Genomic DNA, 26,900 nt, shown 5'->3' with positions numbered 1-26,900 from the left:
CCCAAGATGTCTCTTGCTAATCGCAATCTGACATCGCCAGCAGTAATAGCATCTGCCTTACTAGCTGCATTTATTGGGGCAGATGTACTAAACCTTGGAGAGTGATAGACTACCAACCAATCAGCTCCCCACTGACACTGTACAAATGCAGCCCGCTGGCGAAGGGTTCGAGTTGCCGTTGCCGCGGTGTTTAAATGTCGGCACCCTTCGCCCGAACACCAGATTCTCACAAAAGTGCTTGCTACCCTATGGGGCAGCAAATGCTTTTGTGCGAGTCCGGGCTGCTGGACAGCGCGTCTATTGCTGCACCGATTCGCCCAGATGAAGGGTTTCACCAGCAATTGACCCCTCCCCCCTCCATGGGCCTTATCTGGTCTTTGGCACCAGCAATCTTTAGTGAGAAACACTGCGCACGTGCAATACGGATTGAAGGTTAAGTGTTATTGGGCCCAGTATAAGAAATAGAGCCCTCTCTCTGTACTTACACAACAGATGATCAAAAGCTGCAGAGAGGCTTTGTAGTGGAGGAACGTAATGTTCCTGATGAAAGACGAGTTCCGCCTGAAGCAGATAGAGTGATGAACACCTATACGTATGAAGAGGCTGGAAGCAGACCTGACATTGCGGAGGCTGTGAGCTGGAGAGGACATTCCCTCACTTGGGAGCTCCGCTAGGTGTTATTACTATTATCCTCACGTAATGCAGTCTGTGAAGGGAATGATGAGCAGTGAGCAAGTCAGTCTTCACCAGCCCTACGGGTGTTAGGTATAAGCTCAGAAGAGTCAAATCAATTGCGGATGCTGCTGATATTAAAAACATACGGTGTCTCGGGTTACCGTAAGTGCAGCACACCGCCCACAATTGAATTGACCCCAGAACAATCGTACCCTGTAATAGTGGGTTACTGATTACCTCACGCTGTACACAGAATAACAATTAGACCGGGTGTGTTTTTCTTAGTGTTATTTGTAGGTGGCCCAGTTCTCTGCAGCACTCAGTGTAATTGTAAACAAGGCCCCAATTCACACCTGATCGCTGTGCTGCAAATTACACTGTCCTGCGATCAGATAGTCACCGCCCGGGGGGAGTGAAAATTTGCCCCGTGCAAGCGTGCGATTGCATGTGTACGCTGTGCAAAAATTCCCCTCAGTCAGCGGACAGATGCAAAACCGTTCACATCACACTCACCATCGTTTTTCCCATTCTGTGCAGTGTGTGCGCAGCCCAGGACTTACTCCTCCAGTGCGAAGAAACCAGGCTGATCGGGACCGGAGCTGACGCCACACACCCGCCCTGAAACCGCTTGATAACGCCTGCGTTTTTCCTGACATTCCCAGAAAACGGCCAGTTACCACCCACAAACGTCCTCTTCCTGTCAATCACCTAGCGAACAGCCGTGGTATCGAAATTTTAGAGCTGATTGGCTGTTGCGTTATCAGCTTCAACTTTATCACTTCTCCAGGCTTAATACATCTGCCACTCTATTTCAAATGGGTATTGGTGGCCGTGTGCAGGGGCGCCGGCAATTCTGGTGAGCCCTGGTACAAGGAGGGGGGCATGGCTAGACCCCCTCCATTTACAAAATAATATATACACCGTGCGGCTGCGTGCTCCACATGGGGGCGCCAGTGTCCAGGGCGGTGGTATGCGATCGCTCGCTCCCCACGCACGCAGGGAGAGAGGACAGACTGCCGCTGCCTCCCTCCCAGCTCAGCATACAGCACTGAGCAGCGTGTGCTGCTGTGCTGGGGAGAGTGGCTGCTGCAGCGGCAGTCAGTTCTCTCTTTCCTGTCCGGCTTTCTGCGACGGTTCCCTGAAGAAGCTGTTTATCGACAGTGAAACGCGTGTAGACGAACAGCGTGTTCACTGTTGTCTGTCCTTAAACGCTATAATACTTTAATTACATGAATACATGTGTACATTATTATGGGATAAACTAGTCAGATAAATGAATGCAGCTCCTTCACCATCGCACGCCCTTCCATTGTGCAATATTTAACCACTAACAAAGGAATGCAGGTAATACTCCATATAATACAAACTAGGTGCTTCATCGCGCCCTACGGGCGCTCTTCACAGCGTCGCAAGGGGCTATGCCCCCTTAGCCCTTGCATGCCTTTCTGGGGTTCAATATTTGTATTATATGGAGTATTACCTGCATTCCTTTGTTAGTGGTTAAATATTGCACAATGAAAGGGCGTGCGATGGTGAAGGAGGCGCAGCCCCTTGCGACGGCATGAACAGCACCTGCAGGGCACGATGTACAGAATGTAGCTGGTGCGGGGGTGACTGCGGATGGGGGAGGGTGTCTGTAGATGCTGCGGGTGGAGGGGGGCGGAAGCGGGGGGGCCCGGATGGGAAAGGGTCGGGAGGTGCTGCGGGTGGGGTAGGGGCAGAGGAGTGGGGGCTGCAGATGGGGGAAGGGGTGCCACGGGTGGGAGAGGGGCAGGTGTGGGGATGTTGCGGATGGGTGAAGGGTTCCAGAGGTGCTGTGGGATGGGAAGGGGCGGGGGGGGGGGGGGGGGGGTAGGGGTCCGCAGGCACCGTGGGTTGGGGAGGGGCAGGTACGGGTGGTGCGGCGGATGGGGAAGGAGGTCCGGAGGTGCTGCAGGTGGTGGAGGGGCAGGTGCAGGGGTGCCATGGGTGGGGGGGACCGTGGATGGAGGAGGGTGTCTGCAGATGCTGCGGGTGGAGGAGGGCAGGTGTGGGGGGAGACGTATATGGGGGGTGGATGGTGGAGGGGGTTTGGAGGTGCTGTGGGTGGTGAAGGGGCGGAGGAGTGTAAGCCGTGGGTGGTGTAGGGGGTCTGGAGGCACATCGTGTGGGGGAGGGGTGGAGTGTCGCATGTGGTGGAGGGGAAGGTGCAGAGGTGTGGTGCATTGGAGAGGGGTCTGGAGGCGCTGTGGGTACTGTACCTGCCAAAAAGGTAGTTGGAGGGTATGTGACAGGGTCAGAACAGGGGTGACGGGGCCAGGACAGGGGTGACAGGGCCAGGACAGGGGCGACGGGGCCAGGAAAGAAATGACAGGGACAGGATAGGGGTGACAGGGCCAGGGTAGGGGCGGCAGGACCAGGACAGGGGTGACAGAGCCAGTATAGGGTTGACAGGGCAAGCACAGGGGTGACAGGGCCAGGATAAGCGTGACAGGGCCAGGATAAGGGTGAAAGGGCCAGGATAAGGGTGACAGGGCAAGGTCAGGGGTGACAGGGACATGACAGAACACGGCACGGGAGAGATTGGTATTAGGGACAAAACAGTGGTGACAGACAGATGTGTCTTACCGGAGTCACTGCTGCTGGCTGCTGCTGTTCCACTCCAACCTGTTGGGATCTGCTGCTGGTGGAGACTTGGCATGGCTGACTCTCTTAGGCTGGAGTCCTGCTTCCTCTGCCCGTCCGCATCCATCCCCCCTCCTCAGTCACACACCGCAGACCTCGTGCAGCTGCCGGGCACTGTGGTAAGGGGAGACTGGGAGTGACTGGTTAGCCCCCAGGAGACGCTACGGCTGGAGGGAGGAGGGGGTCATAGCATGCACGCGGCGCGGACCTCGCGGCTGCTGGGCACTGTGGTAAGGGGAGACTGGGAGTGACTGGTTAGCTCCCAGGAGATGCTGCGGCTGGAGGGAGGAGGGGGTCGGAGCCTGCAAGCAGCTCGGACTTCTACAACGCTACCCGCCGGCTAAAGTGTGTGAGGGCGGGATGTACTAAGCGGAAAATGCGGTAAACTCCCTGTTTACCTCATTTTCCTGATGTACTAACCCCCGGCCGGCAGGACAGCGCCGCTGCGGGGTACGCCAGCTTTAGCTGGCGATAGTCCATAGAAGCCTATGGGCTTCTCTCCGCGGCGCTGTGTGAGGGATCCGATCGGATCCCTCCCGGCATGCCCTGCGGCCGACCCCGTCACCCCGCGCATGCGCAGACTGACTCCTGGGGCCGAGTCCCGGAAGTCAGGCTGCCGCTGCGCATCGCGGAGGACAGCTCTTATCGGAAGAGCTGTCCTCCGCAATGCTGATCGCATATGTTAGTACATATGCGATCAGCATCGTGGCGCAGGGCGGCGATGTACATTAGTACATCCCGCCCTGAAGGAGCTGGGCGCATCTCACTGCGGTGGCAGCGCTGCAGCTAGCGGTGGGGTTGCCGGGGCTGGAGATAACAGAGGCAGTACGGAACCTGCACAGCGGCAGGTGCCCCACAAAACTGCAGCTAAGAAGCGTGGAGTGTGCCAGAAAGTGACGCTCCTCCGCGTCAGAGAGCCCCTGCTGAGTATGCTGATGTGGGGGGTCAAGCACACAGTGAGCCGGTGCCTGTCTGTCTGTACGGCATACCTCCTCACACACCCTCATACCTCCCAACTGTCCTGATTTTCGCGGGACAGTCCCATTTTTTGGGGTCTGTCCCGCTGTCCCACCCGTGGGTCGCAGTGTCCCACGGTGGGGGGGGGGGGGAGTTGGAAAGCTCCTGTACTCGCTGTTCTGCTTAGCAGAGCAGCGGTGAATAGTGGAGACAGAGGGAGAGGGGGCATCAGGGGGTACGGATTAAGGGGGGGTTCCAGCAGCAGAGCCGGATTAAGGGGGGGGCAGGGGGTACATACTGTTGGCCCCACAGTTTTAGGGGGCCCCTGGCTGGAGTAGCTCTGTCCCATCTCAGAAGCTCCCCCGTCCTGCCAGCAACAGCGGCAGCATTGTGCTACAGTCAGCACATGCTGCTGCGTATTGGCAGGTCTGTGGTGTTGCAGGGAGGCAGCAGTCTCCCTGCTTTCTTCTTCCTGTGCGGGTGTGTAGGGGGGAGCAACCACCTCCTCTGGAAAACGGGGGCCCTCTCGTGAAGCCACGCCCCTTTTGTTGACCACGCCCCCTTTTTGCCACGTGTGTGTCCCTCCTTCTTCCTGAAGAAAGCTGGGAGGTATGCACCCCTGCCTGTGCCATGCCCACACTATCTGCTTCTGCTCCTAGTCTCCTATAGATTTGGCCAGATCTGTGACTCATTTGACTAACTCCGCCCAGTGTTGTGACTCCGCCCAGCGTTAGCAAATGAGTCACAAAGTCACAGATCTGGGCTATTATATAGGAGATATTGAACCCCAGAAAGGCATGCAAGGGCTAAGGGGGCATAGCCCCTTGCGACGCTGTGAAGAGCGCCCGTGGGGCGCGATGAAGCACCTAGTAGTATTAATATTGGCTGAGCTACATACAGTACAGGCAGTTAGCAAATCATTGTTTTTATTTTTTATAGTGCAGGATCTTGGACGGTAAATCTATTGTCTAAGGGTGTGTACACACGGTGAGATATTTTCTTTCGATTTTGACTATATAGTAAAAATCGCAAGAAAAGTTAGTGCAGATCGCAAGGTGAAAGTCACCTTGCGATCCTGATTCGATCCCGATGCGCGGTCCCGCCAGGTCGGCATCGCAAGAAAAGATAGACTGTGCAGGCAAGTCAATCCTTGCTAGATCGGTGTACTATCTAGTTCATCTCACATGTCAATGACATCTCACATAAGCCAAAATCTCACATAAGCCAAAATCGTAAGCACACATAGTCCATATCTCAAGAAAAGTTAGTCAAAATCTGTCCTATCTGGGCTCCAGGGAGTTCAAGGGAAATCGCAAGTAAAAATCGGGCATAGCAAGGATCTCCGTGTGTACACACCCTTAGTGTGTCCATAAGTATCACACTGGTGCTGAGCATTAACCCTTGGTACAACTGAACACTGGTGTATTTATTTGTCACTGCCCGCAGTGCAGCTGCAGCCTATACCTCCAAATAGGGCAGCATTAACCCTTGGCGCACAGCACACTGGTGTATTTGTCACTGCCCGCGGTGCAGCTGCAGCCCATAGCTTCATATAGGGTAGCATTAACCCTTGGTGCAACTGCACACAGGTGTATTTATTTGTCACTGTCCACAGTGCAGCTGCAGCCCATAGCTCCATATAGGGCAGCGTTATCCCTTGGTGCACAGCACACTGGTGGTTTTATTGAGTTTTCATTTGTGAAAAAGTTTTAAAAAATAGTTTTGTATTTTACAACTTGCGTGTGTGCTGTAGTTGCCGTACCCCACTACATTCATAAATATAAGCACTGTGACTCCGCAATGTGAGTAGTCATTTGCAAAAAGAGGAAAAAAAGTTTTTTATAACTTGTGTGTTCAATAAAGCTCAATAGGTGCCGCACCCCACTGAGTTCACATAAATATAAGCACTCTACAACCCAGGGGGGAGAAAGTTTAGGGAAGGGCACTTGAAATCGAAATCTTTCATTATGTAATAAAAAAAAGGGGAAGAGGTGTCACATTAAAAACGGATGAATCAGTGCCCCAAAAAAAGAACACTAAGGCTGAAGAACAAACATATCCCTGAGGAGAGTCTAGGGCAGGCATGTCCAAACTGCGGCCCTCCAGCTGTTGAGAAACTACACATCCCAGCATGCCCTGACAGCTTTAGCATTCTCTGACAGCAAAACTGTGTCAGGGCATGCTGGGATATGTAGTTTCACAACAGCTGGAGGGCCGCAGTTTGGACATGCCTGGTCTAGGGGAACACCAGAATGATTGATTGATTGATTGATTGACTGATTGATTGACTGATTGATTAAAATTAACATGTGAGGTCTAGATCAATAGCTGTCATCTGTTTTACAGCAAATGAAGAGAGAATAGGCAATAAAAGAAGAATTTTCGATACCGTCCCCAATGCCCCCATTGATTAAAGTTTTCTGAATCAAAGAATGAAAGCACAACTCAATCCTTCCTTCTGATCTAGTTATTGATTAATGAAAACATTCTTGGTTACTGTCTATGGGGTTGTATACTTTATTAAACTGCCACCCTGTCTGCCACTGCAGTGCCACTCTGTTTCCTAGATGTGCCATGCTGCAAGTTGAAGTGCCACATGTGTGTGCCGCCCACTCCTGCCGCTTAGCTTAGTCATCCAGCTAGCTCGGTGCAACCTTTTGGCCTATACTGGATGAAATAATAATGTGAGGTGGTTTAAACTGACTGGAAAGTAATGTTGTTTTGGTTAATAATACTGTAGGAACAAAAAAAAAAAAGGCCCAAATTATGTGATTTTAGCTGTTTTTATAAATTTTTGAAGAAAATACAGACCCAAAACCAAAACCAGTGATGGCAGTTTTGGCAAAACCAAAACCCAACGACGCATTAGAACCAAAACCAAAATACGGGGCGCCCATCTTTACACGTTACGTATGTTATCCGTTTTGTTTTTTCATTTATGTACTTGGGCGCTGCGAATCCCTTGTGGTGCCATATAAATAAATGATAATAATAATAATAATATGGTGCTAGAGCCAATCAGCCTTACTGTAATTTTTTTCAAACTCATGACAGGTAGCAGCTGATTGGCTGGAGCACCATTTATCATACGTAACGAGTTAAACGCTAAAACTCATAAAAAATGGGCCACTTGATTAGTTGCTGTGGGTTACAGCACTGTACACTTTGTACCACTGCACTAAGTGATCTCCAGGGAGACACAAATGATCATAAATCACAGCAACGACGCAGCTATAAATTTGGAAGAAAATAGGAACAGAAGGATTTATAATATAATTTAGCCTTTTGCTACACACAGTATGGAGAAGTGTCACAGCGGCACTTACACTGAGCCTGTTCTACCCTCCCTGGCTGTTCAGCAGATGGAGCATTAATCAATATGTCTGTATGAATGAGAGACTTCCCCTCACACTGCCTGAGCTCTGTACTGATTTCATTGTGCTGAAAAATGCTTGTGTGGGAGTGGAGCGGCGGGCAGCAACTCCGCACCACATGGGGTACTGTCAAATGTTTTCCTAATTCACTTTAGTTATGAGAAGTAAAAGAACGTTGGCACAGCTGGGCTCCGTGTCCATGATGCAGTGGCCATTTTGATAGAGGCCGTTTGATAGGCCTGGTGAGAAGAAATTCGGTAGCTAGAGTCAGCTTCCACAAAGCACAGCTTATAATTCCGGGGGAACCGCAACACGCTTAGGTAACCGGCGGTTTTCCAGCTCTTGTGAAACTACAAGTCCCAGCATGCAAGCTGAAACTTGAGGTTAGACAGCAGTTGCTAGGACACCGGACGCTAAAGCTTGCTTTAAAAGCATCATCAAACACCCCATGCGGGCCCTAGAACCAAAATCACTTTCTCCAGAGTTTGCGTCCAATTAAATTCTGAGTAGAACGTTGAGATATAATTATTTTGATTATTTTCTACATTCAGGTTTTCAGAATGGCACTGCCAGAGGAATCTGCTGTAAAAAGATGCCCACTGGTGCCTTTTCTGATCCGCTGTCTGCATCCGAAGATGTAGCATTGGATCACCATTGTGCACATAGGCCGACCCTAAGGTTTCTTAGACAAGGGGCTTATTAAAAGAGGAGGGGGCCCGTGTGGCATCTCCATCTGGACCCCCTCCTCTTTAACTGGCAGCAAATTACAGACTCTGAGCACTAGGGTCTCTCGGAGACCCTAGTGCTGTGCCAGTCTAGTGCACATGCGCAGGTCTCCATGTAAATAGTGGCAGCCATTTTCCCAGTGATTTTCCTACTGAGCATACGTGAAATGCCGGAAAATGGCCACCACACCATTTTCCAGGCGATTTCTGCAGTGCTGCTGCTGCTGGCACAAAATTCCGGAGGGGTAAGTATTCAACAAATAGGTGCAGGGTGTGCAGTGTGTGGGCTGGTGTGCTCCACACACTTTGGACCCATTATAGATACCCCCACTGTCTCAGGCTGTCTGGGAATCTGCGTCAGAAGATGCATACACTGGCTTCGGCACGCCCCCAAAATGGAGATGAAACGCCTCAATTTTTGAGGACCACTCGTGTATCCTACCCCGTGATTGACATACTGCAGCGTGCAGGGCACTGCGACCTACTTGTAGTAGCATCGCAGCAAATGAGCAGTCCCAAAACCGTTGGTCACTTGCGACTGAAGAGGGACTTTGTGTGGTTGTGAATCAGGCTCTCTGAGAGGGAGGCTACAGCTTGTGTTGGTCATCGACCATCAATGGTTTGCTAATAAAGTTTTCAAAAATGTCCCCAGAGGATCATCTTACCTCAGTGCAGTATATAACCTCAACAAAGCCTTTAATAAATATTTGGTTAAAACTTGTGCCATTTCCTCCCCAAAAATGTTGCACCCTGTCTTTTAGTAGACATTTTTCAGTAAAGGTTTGACAGAGGCCAATGAAATAGATTTTGGATTTTATTATAGATAATGCAGCTAATTAACCATTCCAAATGCTAATGAATAAATACCCACAATGCAGCCCTCAAATAAATAAATAAATAAATAAATAAATAATAATAATATTAAAGAATATTAATCAGAACCAGAACCATTAATATATTTTTTTATCACAGAAATAACCCCCACCCCCCTATAATACTGTTCTTAAATATAGCAGCTGTCTCTTTATTACGCACTCAGACTTCCACTGTCTCTCGCTTTCATGCTCCTATATCCTCGTATGGGTTTCCCATGCAGGTGGGATAACCATATCATGTGACACTCAGGCTGCAGGGCATGCTGGGATTTGTTGTTCAAAGCGAGCTGGGCCCCCCATGTACTAATTGTGAAATACAGTTTAATATTGCAAACTGGATTGTAAGGACCCTGCACCCCTAAAACATGTTATGATGTGTGTTAGGTCGCAGGGGTGGCTACGGATCTCACCCCCCTTTTCTAGGTGCCCGGAAACAAGCTCTGTATAATGCAATTATAAGCTGAACAAGACTATGAAACCACACTGATGGTAAATATGGTCGCCTCTCACGCACGGGTGGCTGTCTCACCATCTCCCGCATCTTCTCTGACCTAGATGTTTCAAGCGCTGATAAAAAGGCTCTAAAAATATCTCCATATTAGAGTTATGAGAAAAGCCAGTTGATCAAATTGTCAAGAAGATGTCTCTGCTAAAATAAGGGAATGGGTCAGCCATGGAGCCTGTCAAGTCCATCTGTCTGACCAGATGTACGTACAATGCACACAGCACGGCACCACTAATGGTTCGCGTCTCAGCATAAGCCTGCATATGAGGGTCACCACCTGCTTTCCACCGAATGGCTTCACCGTAGACATGTCTATCCAGGGCCGGTGCAAGGTTTCCCGGCACCCAAGGCAAAGCTTCAACCTACTGAAATTCCCCCCCCAACCACCTCCCCACACACCAATACACACTTTCCAGCTCCTCAGGTGGAAGTGTGGAGGAGGCGTCTTAGAAGTTCCACACCTGCATTATGTTTAACAAAGATGTCTATCTCAGAGACATCCTTGATTTTGAGACGCTGTAGGCAGACTCAGTGGAGCCCCCAGATCCCGGTGCCCTAGGCAGCTGCCCTGTGTCTATCCCGCCGTATCTAAGAGCTGCCCACCTTCTCACATCACGCATTCACTCCAAAAGTCTTCTCCACTCACTCCACGTGTCTTATTACATTTGCATGGCGTCCACGCCGTGTCTGTCTATAGGACTGACTGTCTCCTAGGCCACTTATTTTCCTGTATTCGTTGCCGTCTCTTCGTCTGTCTCTCACAGCTATCTCCTAGAGTCTAGATTCTCTGCCCACTGGTCTCCTGCACCCTTGAAACATAGCTGTAAAATACCCCAATGAAACTCTTACACCCCGCAACACCCCTAGATGGCACCTGTATTACGTATAACAAGGGAGGTGGAATGGGGAGTTGAGTGGACGGGTAAGAGTAGGGGAGATAGAGATCACTGGGGTAGGTAAGAAAAATGGGAGACGAGAGAGGCAACATGGTCAACAGAGGGAAACATGGTAACTAGAAGATGGAACCTAAGAAGGAAGAATGCAGAAATTATACATACGGGTAGATGGAGAGAACAGAAGAAAATGAAAAGGAAGACGTTCAACAACAAAAAAATGAAAAAGGATTAAAAAAAAAAAGAATCCAAAAAATGGACTGAAGAGAGAAGAGTTAAGAAAGTGCTGGGAGAGATCTTGGTGGCTTGGCCTGTCCTCCAGTTGCCCCCAAGTCCCGGAGGAATAACTCAGTTACCCCAGTCATTTTCATGATGCTGAGCTGCGATGATAATGACCACTGTGAGGATGGTGCACAGGACCATGGCGGCTATGCCCACTGCCAGGCTGATGAAGGAGAAGTTCCGAGCCTCGCGGGAGGCTATTTCTGCAGACATCAGGTCCCCACGGGCCAAGGCTGTTCGAACCTGCGCGGACAAAAGGAAAAGCATACTGTAAATAAGCAGTGGAAAAGAGGGCGTGATTCAAGAATGTATGATATTTGAGTGATTATTGGCTAACTGCACATGTGTGTGCACTCGCACTGCACATAAGCCAAGGTGCCTTAGTGATGCTGCTCGCAAAGAGGACTTATTCACAAAGTTATTGACAGTTAGGCTTATTGCAACCATTTTCGGGGAGTATCTCAGCCTACAACTGCGATCCAGTACACAGAAAACATGGAGCCAGCGTCTCATTTCCAGCAGCCATTCTGCATGACCTTAGGGATAGATGGTTATCGGAGGATCTGCAAGCACCACTGCGTGTTTGTATGCAGTTGCTTGGCTCTGCAGGGCCGCCAGTGGGTGTCTCAATCCATTTCCAGGCGGCTGCAGCATTAGTATATTTTTGCACATCAGCCACGTACAGGATTGCAGCTGCAAATGCTTTAACCTCCATCAATGAATCAGGCCTTCTGCTCACAATCAGTGCAGAAGACAGATGTCTATAGGGAGATAGAGAGTCTGGTGCAGGATATATGTGCCTCCACCTGTCCAATTACAGTACAGTTCAATCTCAGACTGTTTATGAACACTGAATTTAGGTGCAAAATTTGCTTTGAACCAATCAGCTTTTCAGCTGTCTGGTACAAGCTAGGCAACAAAGTGTTTGGCCATTTGCTGGGGTTCACTGAAAGCTTGGCACCTAAATGCAACGTTGGCAAAAGTGGCACTTCTGAGGTATCTGGATGAATGCAGGTCAGCAGTGCTTAATGTCGACAGGTACAAAAGATCGACGTGACAGTGGTCGACAGTGACACACAAATGTTCGACACATGCTTTTGGCAGTTTTCACATGTTTTCCCACCATTTGCTTGATTTACTATCCAGGTGAAAATGTTTTGGGAATAGTAACCTGTGGCAAGCGAAGCAAGCCCACAAGAGTCTATGGGGGTCATTCCGAGTTGTTCGCTCGTTATTTTTTTGTCGCAACGGAACGAATAGTCGCTAATGTGCATGCGCAATGTCCGCAATGCGACTGCGCCAAGTAAATTTGCTATGCAGTTTGGTATTTTACTCACGGCATTACGAGGTTTTTTCTTCGTTCTGGTGATCGTAATGTGATTGACAGGAAGTGGGTGTTTCTGAGCGGAAACTGGCCGTTTTATGGGAGTGTGTGAAAAAACACTACCGTTTCTGGGAAAAACGCGGGAGTGGCTGGAGAAACGGAGGAGTGTCTGGGCGAACGCTGGGTGTGTTTGTGACGTCAAACCAGGAACGAAACTGACTGAACTGATCACAGATGCCGAGTAACTCTGGAGCTACTCAGAAACTGCGAAGAAGTGTCTATTCGCAATTCTGCTAATCTTTCGTTCGCAATTTTGATATGCTAAGATTCACTCCCAGTAGGCGGCGGCTTAGCGTGTGCAAAGCTGCTAAAAGCAGCTTGCGAGCGAACAACTCGGAATGACCCCCTATGTTTGTACTGATGATGGTGACATAACATGGAATATACAAGATTTGGCCTAAAAAACAAAAACAAAAAACTTGTGTCGACCATTTTTGTGTTGACCATTATCTCAACAACCTTTTCACCATGTCGACCCTTTGTACTTGTCGACCTTAACCAGTGTCGACCTTTCATCAGTTGACCTTTGTACCTGTTAACCGAATACATGTAGAACATCTGTTGTCTAGTGTTCACTCTAGGCTGTTTTAGCAGGGCGCCGCGCCCTGCCCGTTTTTTAGAAGGCAAAGCCCGCCCTGCCCCTTTTGCAGCACCCTGCTAGAACAGCCGCCCGCTTCCTGCCCTCCCAGCGTGTAAAGATGCCGTGCGCATGCGCGCGGCATCCATTCACGCATTGGGAGAGAGCTGGGGGAAGCCCAGCACTGACGGAGGTGCTGGGCACGCCCCCAAAAGTGACGTCGACGGCCACAGACGCCCTCTATAGTAGCGTCTGTGGGCCGCACCGCCCACTAAAATGATGGTACGTGGCCACGTCCCCTAATTTGCATGGCCGCACCCCCGTTCCGGGTGCACGCACGGCGAAGCTGCGCGCGCGCCAATGTGCCCCCGTACTTCGGCACCCTGCCCCTGCCTCATCCTAGAAGGAACACTATTGTCAATCTACTGACTGTCTACCTAGACATTGTAGATCTGTTATACCATACCCCACTTCTAACACCATAATGTTAAAATATTGAAAACAGTCTCCTCCCACTCCAACAGGGTCACAGAGTGGTTCATTTGGAAAACCTCAGTAGTGTGGACACACAGTGCCTGCGCTCGCTGACTACTGATTGGTGTGTCTGTATACGCAACCATCGTCGCATCATCGCAACTTGCACCAGCGCTATGACAGGAGCAGTTTCTCCATTTGACCATGGCTCTCGTGCGTCTTTGAATACAGTTCAGTCATTTTGCATTGATCAGCCAGTGACACTACCATAATATGTCCATTGAATGGACTATGTTTGCGTGCAATACTAGCCATCGCCCAGGAACGCACACCACTTTTCCAACACCTATCTGTTTTTGCCTTGAAATGATTGTCGATTTAAAAATATGGGCATTCTCACACAAACTCCTGCACCTCCAGCTTCTCGCACCCTATAACTTTTACCCCATGGGGTGGAAAAGCGTTCCTTACTCTCTAAAACCATTCATATATGCAAATCAAATACATATGGTCAGCAAGATCAAACCTCCCTTAGAGCGACAAGCTGGATAACAAATTCCTTGTGGGTATGTGGAAAAAGGTTAAAAAAAAGCACACTAGTGCAATCCTGTATACACACTGACATTAAATTGTGCACAAACACAGAAATGTACACACAATTGCACTCACAAAATGAAAAAGGGGTGTGTCCTCATGTCTGTTAGGCCATGCCCCCTGTTTTGTGACACTTCAAGGGGTGTGGCATGCGGTCGTCACGATGGGGTTGAGCCTGGCACTCCGGCAGCTGTTGGGATGCCCCCAGCCTCTTCCTGGCACTGAATGGACCATTCACCGCTGCTCTGAAGCTAGACACTATAGAGCAGTGCCAATGACTCCCACCCTTCATGCCGCTCTTGGGACACTGTGGCCTACGGGTAGGACAGCAGGACTGTGCCCAAAAAACAGGATTGTCCTGCTGAAATCTGGACTTTTGGGAGGTATACTCAAAATATATAAAAAAATAAAAGGTATTGGCTGCCTACTGGATGTGTAGATGAATAATCACATCAAACAAACCCTTACGTCATAGTTCCGTCTGGTTCACGGATGTTTTATTCAGACACAATCCATGGGGAGGCACAAGTCCTTCAGGTCAACTCAACCCGTTTTGAATGAACGTTCACACTTTTCAGAAAGAACATCCATGCGAAATGCGTTAAGCTGAAAGAGGAGGAGGCCACTCCTGTCCATGACGCACGAACAGTGTGCACAGCGTTGAATGGATAAGGACATTTTTTGACCTTCACAATATTTTTGGAAACAATGATTTAATGTCCCTGGAGCTGATTCTCCAGATTGTTTAATATGATCAATTCATGAACTGGTTATATTTGTTTGAGAAACCCAAGGTAAATAACATTTCCTCAGCCAAATGCTGTTTTGTTAGGATAAAAACAACCATTATATACAGTACATATAATAATAATAATAATAATAATAATACTGATATTAACTGTTTCTTTGCCTCCTAAATACGTCCTTGTGGTAGTGAAACTGGAAGATTCATAGTAAAAAAAAAAAGCCAGGCCCACTTTGCCGGGAAAAACAACCCTGGTCGGGATCCGGTCATGTGACCGGCACTCGGGATCCCGACTGTCACCATGCCGACGCAGGGATTACGAGCAATCAAAATGCCTGCGAACACAATGCCGACCCACAGGCACTATTCCCACTAGTGGGCGTTCACGACACTCATAGAGTGGGAACAGAATCTGTGGTGAGCGCAGCGATCCACCGTGCCCATTGCGTGGCGAGTGCAGCAAGCACCCACCAGCTCCCGCCGGCATTCTGCAGCCGGGATCCCGCGGTCGGTATGCTGACCGCTGTGGATACCCATCGCCAGTCTCCCAGCCCCAACCCGCTCCTGAAAATGCTCCATCTCACCCTCTTATCTATTTAAATAATCCTGTCCAGCAAAACTAACATGATTTTTCCATTTCAGTATAAACCAATTGCCCCTACAAAACCTACTCTTCTCATTGGCTGGGACATTTTGTATATTTGCAGAAATTACCTTGACTTAACATAAACACAGAAGAGCTGTAGAGTCTTAACGCAGCGAGTAACAAAATGTCCAGTGGTGGATTTCCCACAAGGCACTTGAGGCACATGCCTAGGGGCACCACTTGCTAGGGGCGGCACAGTAGATACCCCAGTATCAGAGTCCCGGTAGGACGGTGGCTTTATGGGGCCAGCTAAAGGCTAGGTGATTCCTTTTGTTTGTTTCTGTGTTATTGCAACTTTTTGTTTCTTATTTCTCATCTGGCGGGGGACACGGGTGGTGAATTGTGCTGCGGGATTTGGATGGGAGGGTGAGTTTGGAGCTGCCTTGGCTGCCCTGAGGCAGCCGGACCGGCAAAAACATAAAGGAGCTAAGCCTGCAGTGACGTGATGTGTGGGCAGCGGCCAATAATGCTGTGCCTAGGGGTGGCCTGGCCCCTAAATTCGCCCCTGAAAACGGGATCCGGTCTGAAAATCGACAGTCTAGGTCGACAATGTTTAGGTCGACCACTATAGGTCGACAGTCACTAGGTCGACATGTTTTCAAGGTCGACAGGGTTTCTAGGTTGACATGTTCTAGGTCGACAGGTCAAAACGTCGACAAGTTTTTTTTTTTTTTAAACTTCTTTTTTTGAACTTTTTCATACTTACGATCCACGCGGACTACGATTGGGAATAGTAACCTTGCCCGAAGCATGGCGAGCGAAGCGAGCCATGCGAGGGGACACGGTGCACTAATTGGGCTTCCCGATCACTGTACGGAGAAAACGACACCAAAAAAACATGAAAAACTCATGCCGACCTTTTGACCTGTCGACCTGGAACATGTCGACCTAGAAACCCTGTCGACCTTCAAACCATGTCGACCTAATGACTGTCGACCTATAGTGGTCGACCTAAACATTGTCGACCTAGACACTGTCGATCTAATGATCCACGCCCCCTGAAAACGTCAGCTATGTGCACAATAGGGCAGCGATAAAAAATGCAAGGAGCCTGTAACTCCACCCATGCAGTAAGAACATACCACACACGCACCTGGGATAATTGTTTGGTCGGGAGAGACTATAGGAAAAATGAAGCAGGAATATTTTGTGCAATATTCGTGGCTATGTGGCACTCTTAAATAAAAAGTGAAGATCTGAGTAGGCTTAAGCACTCCATCCAAGTGCACGGGAGACAGGAGCGTTTCTGAGCACAGACAGGTTGCATTGCTATATATGGTCCTGATGTCTTAGGGGTCTATTTACTAAGCTTTAGATGGAGATAAAGTGGATGGAGATAAATGACCAAACAATCAGCTCCTAACTGCCATGTCACAGGCTGGGTTTGAAAAATGACAGTTAGGAGCCGATTAGCTGGTACTTTATCTTCAACTAGGGCTTAGTAAATAGACAGCTTGGATTTTGAAAGTAAACATCTCACACTTGCTCTGGAACGCTGTGTAAACATGAACAATGACTGTCATACAGCCCTTTATCCTGTAACTTCCCGGTACTATGAAACTGCTGTATGCTTGTGAAACGAGCAATAAAATATCAGTACTTTCAACAAGATGTAATAATGTGGGAGCGAGAGAGACTGACACGTCAGGGAATAAGTTTATATCACTGTGCACCCATAATGAACGGGCAGTGCCGATATGTGAGATATTGCGTTCGCATGTTTGAGCTAAGCAAACCACGTACACAGGATAAATCTGTGTCTTAGGCGTCTGTCTCTCTACACAGAATGTTGCAGTGACACAAACAGAACAGTGCTAGGTGTCTCTTCTCCCAGAAAGGAGGACCCAGTGATATACAGAAGAGTTCTAGGTGTCTCTTCTCACAGAAAGGAGGACCCAATGATATACAGAAGAGTGCTAAATGTCTCTTCTCCCAGAGAGGAGGACCCAGTGATATACAGAAGAGTTCTAGGTGTCTCTTCTCCCAAAGAGGAGGAACCAGTGAAATACAGAAGAGTGCTAGGTATCTCTTCTCCCAGAAAGGAGGACCCAGTAATATACAGAAGAGTGCTAGATGTCTCTTCTCCCAGAAAGGAGGACCCAGTGATATACAGAAGAGTGCTAGGTGTCTCTTCTCCCAGAAAGGAGGACCCAGTGATATACAGTAGAAAGCTAGATGTCTCTTCTCCCAGAGAGGAGGACCCAGTGATATACAGAAGAGTGCTAGGTGTCTCTTCTCCCAGAAAGGAGGACCCAGTGATACACAGAAGAGTGCTAGGTGTCTCTTCTCCCAAAGAGGAGGAACCAGTTATATACAGAAGAGTGCTATGTGTCTCTTCTCCCAAAGAGGAGGAACCAGTGATATACAGAAGAGTGCTAGGTGTCTCTTCTCCCAGAAAGGAGGACCCAGTGACATACAGAAGAGTGCTAGGTGTCTCTTCTCCCAAAGAGGAGGAACCAGTGATATACAGAAGAGTGCTAGGTGTCTCTTCTCCCAGAAAGGAGGACCCAGTGATATACAGAAGAAAGCTAGATCTCTCTTCTCCCAGAGAGGAGGAACCAGTGATATACAGAAGAGTGCTAGGTGTCTCTTCTCCCAGAGAGGAGGACCCAGTGATATACAGAAGAGTTCTAGGTGTCTCTTCTCCCAGAAAGGAGGACCCAGTGATATACAGAAGAGTGCTAGATGTCTCTTCTCCCAGAAAGTAGGAACAAGTGATATACAGAAGAGTGCTAGATGTCTCTTCTCCCAGAGAGGAGGACCCAGTGATATACAGAAGAGTGCTAGATGTCTCTTCTCCCAGAAAGGAGGACCCAGTGATCTACAAAAGAGTGCTCGATGTCTCTTCTCCCAGAGAGGAGGACCCAGTGATATACAGACGAGTGCTAGATGTCTCTTCTCCAAGAAAGGAGGACCCAGTGATATACAGAAGAGTGCTAGGTGTTTCTTCTCCCAGAAAGGAGGACCCAGTGATATACAGAAGAGTGCTAGGTGTCTCTTCTCCCAGAGAAGATGACCCAGTGTTATACAGAAGAGTACTAGATGTCTCTTCTCCCAGAAAGGAGGTCCCAGTGATATACAGAAGAGTGCGAGATGTCTCTTCTCCCAGAGAGGAGGACCCAGTGATATAAAGAAGAATGCTAGGTGTCTCTTCTCCCAGAAAGGAGGACCCAGTGATATACAGAAGAGTGCTAGGGACCTGTCCTCCCAGAAAAGAGGACTCGTGGGGAGATGTAACAAACCTTCAAGAGAGGTAAAGTTGAGTAGCAACCAACTTATACCTGACATTTATCTAGCACAGCCTGTAAAATTACAGAAGCTGGTTGGTATGGGCAATTTCTCAACTTTCTTGAAGACTTGATACATCTCCCTCCAGTAATTCATAGAAGGGTGCTAGAGGTCTTCCCCCCAGAAAGAAGAGTGCTGGAGGTCTGCCCTCCCGGAAAGGAGAGTGTTAGGGACCTGTCTTTAAAAATAGAGAGTGCTAGGGGCCTGTCTTTCCAGAAAGGAGAGTGAAAGGAGATTGTCCTCCCAGAAAGGAGAGTGCTAGAGGCCTGTCCTTCCAGAAAGAAGAGTGCTAAGGGCCTGTCCTCCCAGAAAGGAGAGTGCCTGAGATCTGTCCTCCCGGAAAGGAGTGTGCTAGAGGCCTGTCCTCCCAGAAAAAAGAGTGCTAGGGCCTAGGGTCCTGTCCTCCCAGAAAGGAGAGTATCTGAGGTCTGTCCTCCCAGAAAGGAGAGTGCTAGGGTTCTGTCCTCCCATGAAGGAGATGTTAGAGGCCTGTCTTCCCACAAAGGAGGGTGTTAGAGGCCTGTCCTCCGAGGCAGGGGCGTATCTACCCATTGGCTAGGATGGCACTCCCCAGGGGCGCCGGACAAGAAGTGGGTGCCATCCGGTGGTGCCACTGGCAGCCAGGGGGTACAATTACATAGTGGTTTTCAGTATAGACAAAACCAAGGACCACCCCTTAGCAGTTGCCAGTTACAAGCTTCTGCAGTCTGCACGCCCAGGCAGTGGGCGATGCCAGTCAGATGCTTACGCTGGCCACAGTCACAATGGCGGATTTAGCCGGGGATGAAGCACTGCATCCCTTCCCAGCAGTACCACATGGTCTGCCAAATGCAAGCTGCCCTATATAGCATACGATCCTTGCTGTAGCTGTACTGCACGGTCTCACCTTTCAACATAATCCACTGGAGCTCTGTATGGAGAGGTACGAAGTCTGGGGGACATATGGGTAGCTAGACTACTGACTGCCCGTCCAGCTGTGTTAAGATTACAAGTCTCAGTTTCCCGCACCCTCCCTGTATTTCCTGTTCAGTGTCCCTGCCCTCAGCCTCTCTGTAACTCCCTCCCAGTTTCCCTTCCCTCACCTTCCCTGTAACTCCCTGAAGTGTCCCTGCCCTTAGCCTCCTTGTTGCTCCCCCAGTGTCCCTGTTGTTAGCCTCCCTATAACTCCCCCTCAGTGTCCCTGCCCTCACCTTCCCTGTAACCCCCCCTTCCCCCCCCCCCCAGTGTCCCTACCCTCAGCCTCCATGTAACTCCCCCTAAGTGTCACTGCCCTCAGCCTCCCTGTAACTCCCTCCTTGGTGTCCCTGCCATCAGCCTCCCTTTAACTCACCCTCAGTGTCCTGCCCTCAGACTCCCTGTAACTCCCTCCTTGGTGTTATTGCCCTCACTGTCTGCGTATCTCCCCCTCATTGTCCCTGCCCTCACCCTCTCTGTAACGCCCTCCCAGTATTCATGCCATCAGCCTCCCTGTAACTCCCTCCTTGGTGTCCCTGCCCTCAGCCCCCCTTCGGTATCCCTGTAACTACCTCCAAGTGTCCCTGCACTCAGCCTCCCTGTAACTTCCCCCCAGTGTCCCTTCCCGCAGACTCCCTGTAACTCCCTTCTTGGTGTTCTTGCCTTCACTGTCTGTGTATCTCACCCTCAGTTTCCCTGCCCTCATCCTCTCTGTAACTCCCTCCCAGTATTCCTGCCCTCAGCCTCCCTATAACTCCCCCCAGGGTCCCTGTCCATAGCCTCCCTGTAACTCCCAGCAGTGTCCCTACCCTCAGCCTCCCTATAACTCCCCCCAGGGTCCCTGTCCATAGCCTCCCTGTAACTCCCAGCAGTGTCCCTGCCCTCAGCCTCCCTATAACTCCCCCCAGGGTCCCTGTCCACAGCCTCCCTGTAACTCCCAGCAGTGTCCCTGTCCTCACCCTCTCTGTAACTCCCTCCCAGTATTCCTGCCCTCAGCCTCCCTATAACTCCCCCCTGGGTCCCTGTCCATAGCCTCCCTGTAACTCCCAGCAGTGTCCCTGCCCTCAGCCTCCCTATAACTCCCCCAAGGGTCCCTGTCCATAGCCTCCCTGTAACTCCCAGCAGTGTCCCTGCCCTCAGCCTCCCTATAACTCCCCCCCAGGGTCCCTGTCCTCTGCCTCCCTGTAACTCCCAGCAGTGTCTCTTCTCTCAACCTCCCTGTAACTCTACCTCAGCCTCCCTGTAACTCCTCCTCTGGCCCGGGAGGAGAGGTGGGGGGGGGGGGGGGGGGCAGTCCCTTACTTTGCCAGGGGAGCTAAGACCAGTAGATACACCCCTGGTTAGTGGTTTTTCCTACAAGTACAAGAAAGGAGAGTGATTGAGGCCTTCCAGAAAGGAGTGTTAGGGGCCTGTCTTCCCAGAAAGGAGAATGCTAGTTGCCTGTCTTCTCAGAAAGGAGAGCGCTTGATGTCTATCATCCCTGAAAGAAGAGTGATAGAGGCCTGTCTTTCCAGATAGGAAGTGCTAGAGGCCTGTCCTCCCAGTAAGGAAGTACTAGAGGCTTGTCCTCCCAGAAAGTAGAGTGCTAGAGATCTGTCCTGCCAGAAAGGAGTGCTAGAGGCATGTCCTCCCAGAAAGGAGAGTATAGGGGGCTGTTTTCCTTGAACGGGCCTGTCCTTGCAGAAATAAGATGATAGAGGCCTGTCATCCCAGAAAGGACAGTGCTAGAGGCCTGTCTTCCCAGAAAGGAGTGTGCTAGAGACATGTCCCCCCAGAAAGGAGAGTGCTAGAGGCATGTCCTCCCAGGAAGGAGAGTGCTAGGGGCCTGTTTTCCCAGAATGAAGATTGCTAGGGGCCTGTCCTTGCAGAAAGGAGATGATAGAGGCCTGTCATCCCACAAAGGAGTTGATAGAGGCCTATCATCCAACAAAGGAGTACCCAGTCATACACAGGAGAGTACTAGGGGCCTGTCTCCCCAGAATGTAGCGTGTTAGGTGTCTGTTTTTTCAGATCAGAGATTGCTAGAGGCCTGTCCTACCATAAAGGAGTGCTAGATGCCCGTCTTCCCAGAATGTAGAGTGCTAGGGGCCTGTCCTCCCAGAAAGGTGAGTGCTTGGAGCCTGTCCTCCAAAAAAGGAAAGTGCAAGAGACCTGTCCTCCCAGAAAGGTGAGTGCTAGAGGCATGTCCTCCCAGACAGGAGAATGCTAAAGCTCTGTCCTCCCTGAAAGGTGTGTGTTAGAGGCCTGTCTTCCCAGAAAGGTGAGTGCTAATGACCTGTCTTCCCAGAAAGAAGAGTGCTAAATGCCTGTCCTCCCAGAAAGGAGAGTGCCAGAGGCCTGTCCTCCCAGAAAGGAGAGTGCTAGAGGCCTGTCTTTCCAGAAAGGAGAGTGCTAGAGGCCTGTCCTCCCAAAAAGGAGAATGCTAGAGGTCTGTCCTCCCAGAAAGGAGAATGCTAGAGACCTGTCCTCCCAGAAAGGAGAATGCTAGAGGCATGTCCTCCCAAAAGGGAAAGTGCTAGAGGCATGTCCTTCCAGAAAGGAGAGTGCCTGGGGCCTGTTTTCCCTGAACGGAGATTGCATGGGGCCTGTCCTCCCAGAAAGGAGTATGCTAGAGGCCTATCCTCCCAGAAAGGAGAGTGCTAGAGGCCTGTCTTCCCAGAAAGGAGAGTGCTAGAGGCCTGTCTGCCTAGAATGGAGAGTGCTAGAGGCCTGTCTTCCTAGAATGGAGAGTGCTAGAGGCCTGTCCTCCCAGAAAGGAGAGTGCTAGAGGCCTGTCCTCCAAGAAAGGAGAGTGCTAGGGGCTTGTCCTCCCAGAAAGAAGAGTCCTATTTATTATTATTATTACCAGTTATGTATATAGCGCACACATATTCCGCAGCGCTTTACAGAGAATATTTGGCCATTCACATCGGTCCCTGCCCCAGTGGAGCTTACAATCTATATTCCCTACCACATGTACACGCGTACACATTCATACTATGGTTAATTTTGGGGGGGGGGATCCGATTGACCTACCAGTATATTTTTGGATTGCGGGAGGAAACCGGAGTACCCAGAGGAAACTCACGCAAGTACGGGGAGAATAAACAAACTCCACACAGGTAGAGCCATGGTGGAAATCGAACCCATGACCTCAGTGCTGTGAGGCAGTAATGCTAACCATTACACCATCCGTACTGCCCAAGATGCCTGTCTTCCCAGAAAGGAGTGTGCTAGAGGCCTGTCCTCCCAGAAAGAGTGTTAGGGGCCTGTCTTCCCAGAATGGAGAGTGCAGGGACCTGTCTTTCCAGAAAGGAGAGTGCTAAGAGCCTATCCTCCCAGAAAGGAGAGTGCTAGAGGCATGTCCTCACAGAAAGGAGAGGGATGGGAGCCTGTTCTTCTAGAATGGAGATTGCTGGGGGCCTGTCCTCCCAGAAGGAAGAATGCTAGGGGCCTGTCCCCCCAGAAAGAAGATTGGTAGGGGCCTGCCTTCCCAGAAAGGAGACTGTTAGGGGCCTGTCCTCCCTGAAAGGATAATGCTAGAGGCCTGTTCTGGCAGAAAGGAGAGTGCTAGGGGCCTGTCATCCCAGAAAGGGGTACCCAGTCATACACAGGAGAGTGCTAGAGGCCTGTGTACCTAGAATGTAGAGTGCTAGGGGCCTGTCCTCCCAGAAAGGAGAGTGCTAGGGATCTGTCCTCCCAGAAAGGAGACTGCTAGGCAAGGGTGTAACTACAATAGGTGCAGGCAGTGCAGCTGCTATGGGGCCCAGAGCTGAGAGGGGCCCACCTTCCCTGTCAAAGTTACGTGTTATATACATTTTCGTGATTGGGTGGTACATACGGGTCCTTTCAATCTTCTTCCTTGGGGCTTGCAATATATCTAGGTATGCCACTGGACTTGCTCATTGTAGTGTGGTATAATATGAACTGGAGGGCATTTTTGTGATTTTATAATATATGAACCGGGGCACTGTACGGGGAGCACTATATATTATAATGTGGGTTGGGGGTACTGTGTGGCAAAATGTGTACTGGCAGCTCTGAAATATGACATAGGGTGAACTTAAGCACTACTACAATTCATAAAAGAAACTAGGGCACTACTATGGGGCATAACATTAAATAAGGCTCTACCATGTTTCAGAAAATTAACTAGGGCACTATTAAAGGGCATAAAATTAACAACTGCTGCAGAGAAGTGTCTCTCTAGAAGCATTGGGACGGGGGCCCCTTCAAAATGTTGCTATGGGGCCCACGAAGTTCTGGCTACGCCCCTGCTGCTAGGGGCCTGTCCTCCCAGAAAGGAGAATGCTGTCCTCCCAGAATGTAAAGCGCTAGTGGTCTGTCTTCTCAGAAAGGAGAGCGCTAGTGACCTGTCATCCCAGAAAGGAGAGTGCTAGAGCCCAGTCTTCCAGAATGGGGAGTGTTAGGTGTCTGTCTTTCCAGAAAGGAGAGTGCTAGGGTCCTGGTTTCCCAGAATGGAGAGTGCAAGGGGCCTATCTTTCCAGAAAGGAGATGATAGAGGCCTGTCATCCCAGAAAGGAGTACACAGTCAGACACAGGAGAGTGCTAGGGGCCTGTCCTCCCAGAATGTAGCGTGTTAGGGGTCTGTCCTCCCAGACTGGAGAATGCTAGAGGCCTATCCTACCAGAAAGGAGTGCTAGAGGCCTGTCCTCCTAAAAAGGCGAAGACAGCTGTACACAGAAATGTGCAAGGGGCCTTTCTTCTCAAATTATATTATATTTGTAGAGATCTGTCCATCCAGAAAGCGTGGCCTGGTAATATGAATTACTGTCCTAGAGGTTTATGTTTCAACATTATACAGGAAATAGCTAGGTGTCTTCCAATCCAGAAAAGCATCACCTAAAGACAGAAAGGAGAGCGCTAGAGTCCTGTCTTCCCTGAAAGGATAGTGCTAGAGTGGCCTAGTGACCTAGGAGAGTGCAAGAGTGGCCTAGTGACACACAACGGTGAGAACTTCCAGAAATATTGCCCCAGTGACACACACAGAATTGCACAGGATAGCCTAGAGACACATAGAGGTAGTCCATGGTTCTCCATGTATTCATGGTTCAACGGATAATCCGGGTTGTTCTTACACATGTTTTGGGGTACGGTTACATGGATATGATTGAGATGCTCTCCTGACGCACGGTGTCACACTCACCTGCACAGCTTTTATGATGGCAATGACTCCAGTGGGCCAGAAACAGCAGATTGTAGTAAGCACAGCAATCGGCATGTAGTCATGAGGAGGGCGTCGTGGCTCTAGCAGAGCTAATCCTGGGGGAATCTGAGGAGGTGGGACCCCCGGCTGTGGTGGAACAGTTCCAGTTTGGTATTGCTGATGAATGGACAACATAAGTAGTGTTAATGACAGGACAAAGTACACAGTACTGCCCAGCAATTGTGTCTCCCCCCCTTCAGCACCCCTTCCATAATAAGGTATTTTATATTAGGCTATATGCATACTGGACTTCCTGTCCATAATCCTAATGAAAGACAATGCAAGTAGACTTTCAATGCATTAAATTACTGATAACAGCTTTTGCAAAACTATATACAGTAGGAGATCCTTTTCATATTGGATGAGTGTGGATTTTTGTTTAGATGCCATTTAACTTTTCCTTCCTCATTCTAACAAATCGTTTTTATTTTCCTTCTGCTCTGTCAATTGTTCATTTTATTATCCTCAAACACCTCTTTACTCACCGTTCCCATGGGGTAGACAGGGACATAGGCAGTGCACGGCTGCAGGTGCATCGGATACCCTGTCGCTTGTTGCACGTACCCTCCCACTGGCATGGTCCCCGTATTTGAGTGAGTCTGCACCACATATCCTTGGGGGGCAGGTTGCTGTCCAGAAAACGGGGTCTCCTGTAGGTATCCCTGGGCATCTTGGCGTGTCAGGGTGGCAGTGGCTGGCTGTGGTGGAGGATCATTATACCCTGGTATAACTCCATTGCAGGGACCCTCCCCCCCTTGTTGGTTATAAGGTGGGGGGGAACTGTGGGATCCCGAATCTGGAGGGCCTGTAGAGAGGAAGGAGGTAGAGCAAGAGGGGGTGAGAGACAGAGAGGGAGAGAGAGAGAGAGGACACTGTCACACATAGAGCTACATTCTACCCCCTGGGGCAATAACAGGTCTGATCATATAAGAAGTGACAGGGACAACCACACAGATCTATATATAGACAGACGCACACAGAGACATGTATACACACACTGTATGTATTGGATATAATGCAAATATATAAATAAGAATGCATAAATATTGCACGTAATTATATAATTGTCAGCCTAGAATGTCGTTGCTAATATGAGCACACATCTGTAGAGCAGCATAAGAAGTAATGCACACACACTGTGATTGCACATTATACACATAGGTGTATGCAATGTATCATAGCACCCCGCAGTGTAACACATAGGTGTATGCAATGTATCATAGCACCCCGCAGTGTAACATATAGGTGTATGCAATGTATCATAGCACCCTGCAGTGTAATGGCCTAGCACCTGGTCCTTTACCTCCACAATCACCTCCTGTGCCTCAGCCGCTCATTCCTCCACCGCACCCCACATTCCCTGCTCCGTCCTCTGCTCCTCAGCAGTGACCGGTAAACATGCTGTGATGATGAAGATGGTCATCAGACAGACATGGGCAGAGACATGAGATGAGAGACACATACAGATGACAGGTACATAGACAGTGACATTACAATGCAGGGGGAACACAGGTGCATTTATGGGGAATTCCTGCCAATATACTACCCCCCCCCCCCCTCCAAACACACTTACACACACCCCACATTTCCATCAGTCATTTTCCTCCCACCATGACCTCATCTGTATATCCTCTCCATCTCTCACCTGCTTTCTCGCTGGACATGTCTCTGCGGAGAGGGAACTGAGCTGTTTTTTGGGGGGGTCCTTAGATGGATCTGGCAGGATTGGGGGTCTCTCCTTGCCCCCTATCACTGTCTCCCCCCCTCAGTTCTCCTTTTCTGATGCTGCACCAATTCTTTCTGCAGCAGCCTGTCTCTCTTGCCCTCCCCTCTCTCCTCCTCCTCCTGTTTCTCTCACCCCCTCTCCTCTCCTCCTGTGATTCCCTCCTCTTTCCTCTAATTCCCTTTCTCTGTGTTCCCACTGTTCCCTCTTCTCCTCCTCCTGACATCCTCTGTTTCCACTTCAGTCTCCCCTCCTTCTGTCCTTTCATTCCTCTTTAGTTTTGATCATTCCTCTTTCCATCTCCTCCCAAAGGTCACATTGATCCATTTGTCAAAACAATGGGTCAGCGTCAAATATTG

The 26,900-nt window shown here is 49.7% G+C and overlaps 1 protein-coding gene across 1 annotated transcript; it reads right to left on the bottom strand.

Annotated features, from left to right (window-relative positions):
• Window positions 1-9,191: 9,191 nt before the first annotated feature.
• PRRT1 (proline rich transmembrane protein 1) lies at window positions 9,192-26,666 on the bottom strand. The gene is made up of 4 exons (XM_063938150.1): window positions 26,464-26,666; window positions 25,304-25,623; window positions 24,759-24,935; window positions 9,192-11,193 (listed from the first exon to the last, which is right to left on the bottom strand). Exons 1-4 carry the CDS (start codon window positions 26,480-26,482, stop codon window positions 11,017-11,019), a joined length of 693 nt encoding a protein of 230 aa, XP_063794220.1. The 5' UTR covers window positions 26,483-26,666; the 3' UTR covers window positions 9,192-11,016.
• Window positions 26,667-26,900: the final 234 nt, after the last annotated feature.

This window comes from Pseudophryne corroboree, chromosome 8 (assembly GCF_028390025.1).
Source record: "Pseudophryne corroboree isolate aPseCor3 chromosome 8, aPseCor3.hap2, whole genome shotgun sequence".
Lineage (NCBI taxonomy): Eukaryota > Metazoa > Chordata > Amphibia > Anura > Myobatrachidae > Pseudophryne > Pseudophryne corroboree.
Note: the sequence above shows the minus strand (reverse complement) of the source record. Positions and strands in the feature narration are given on the sequence as shown.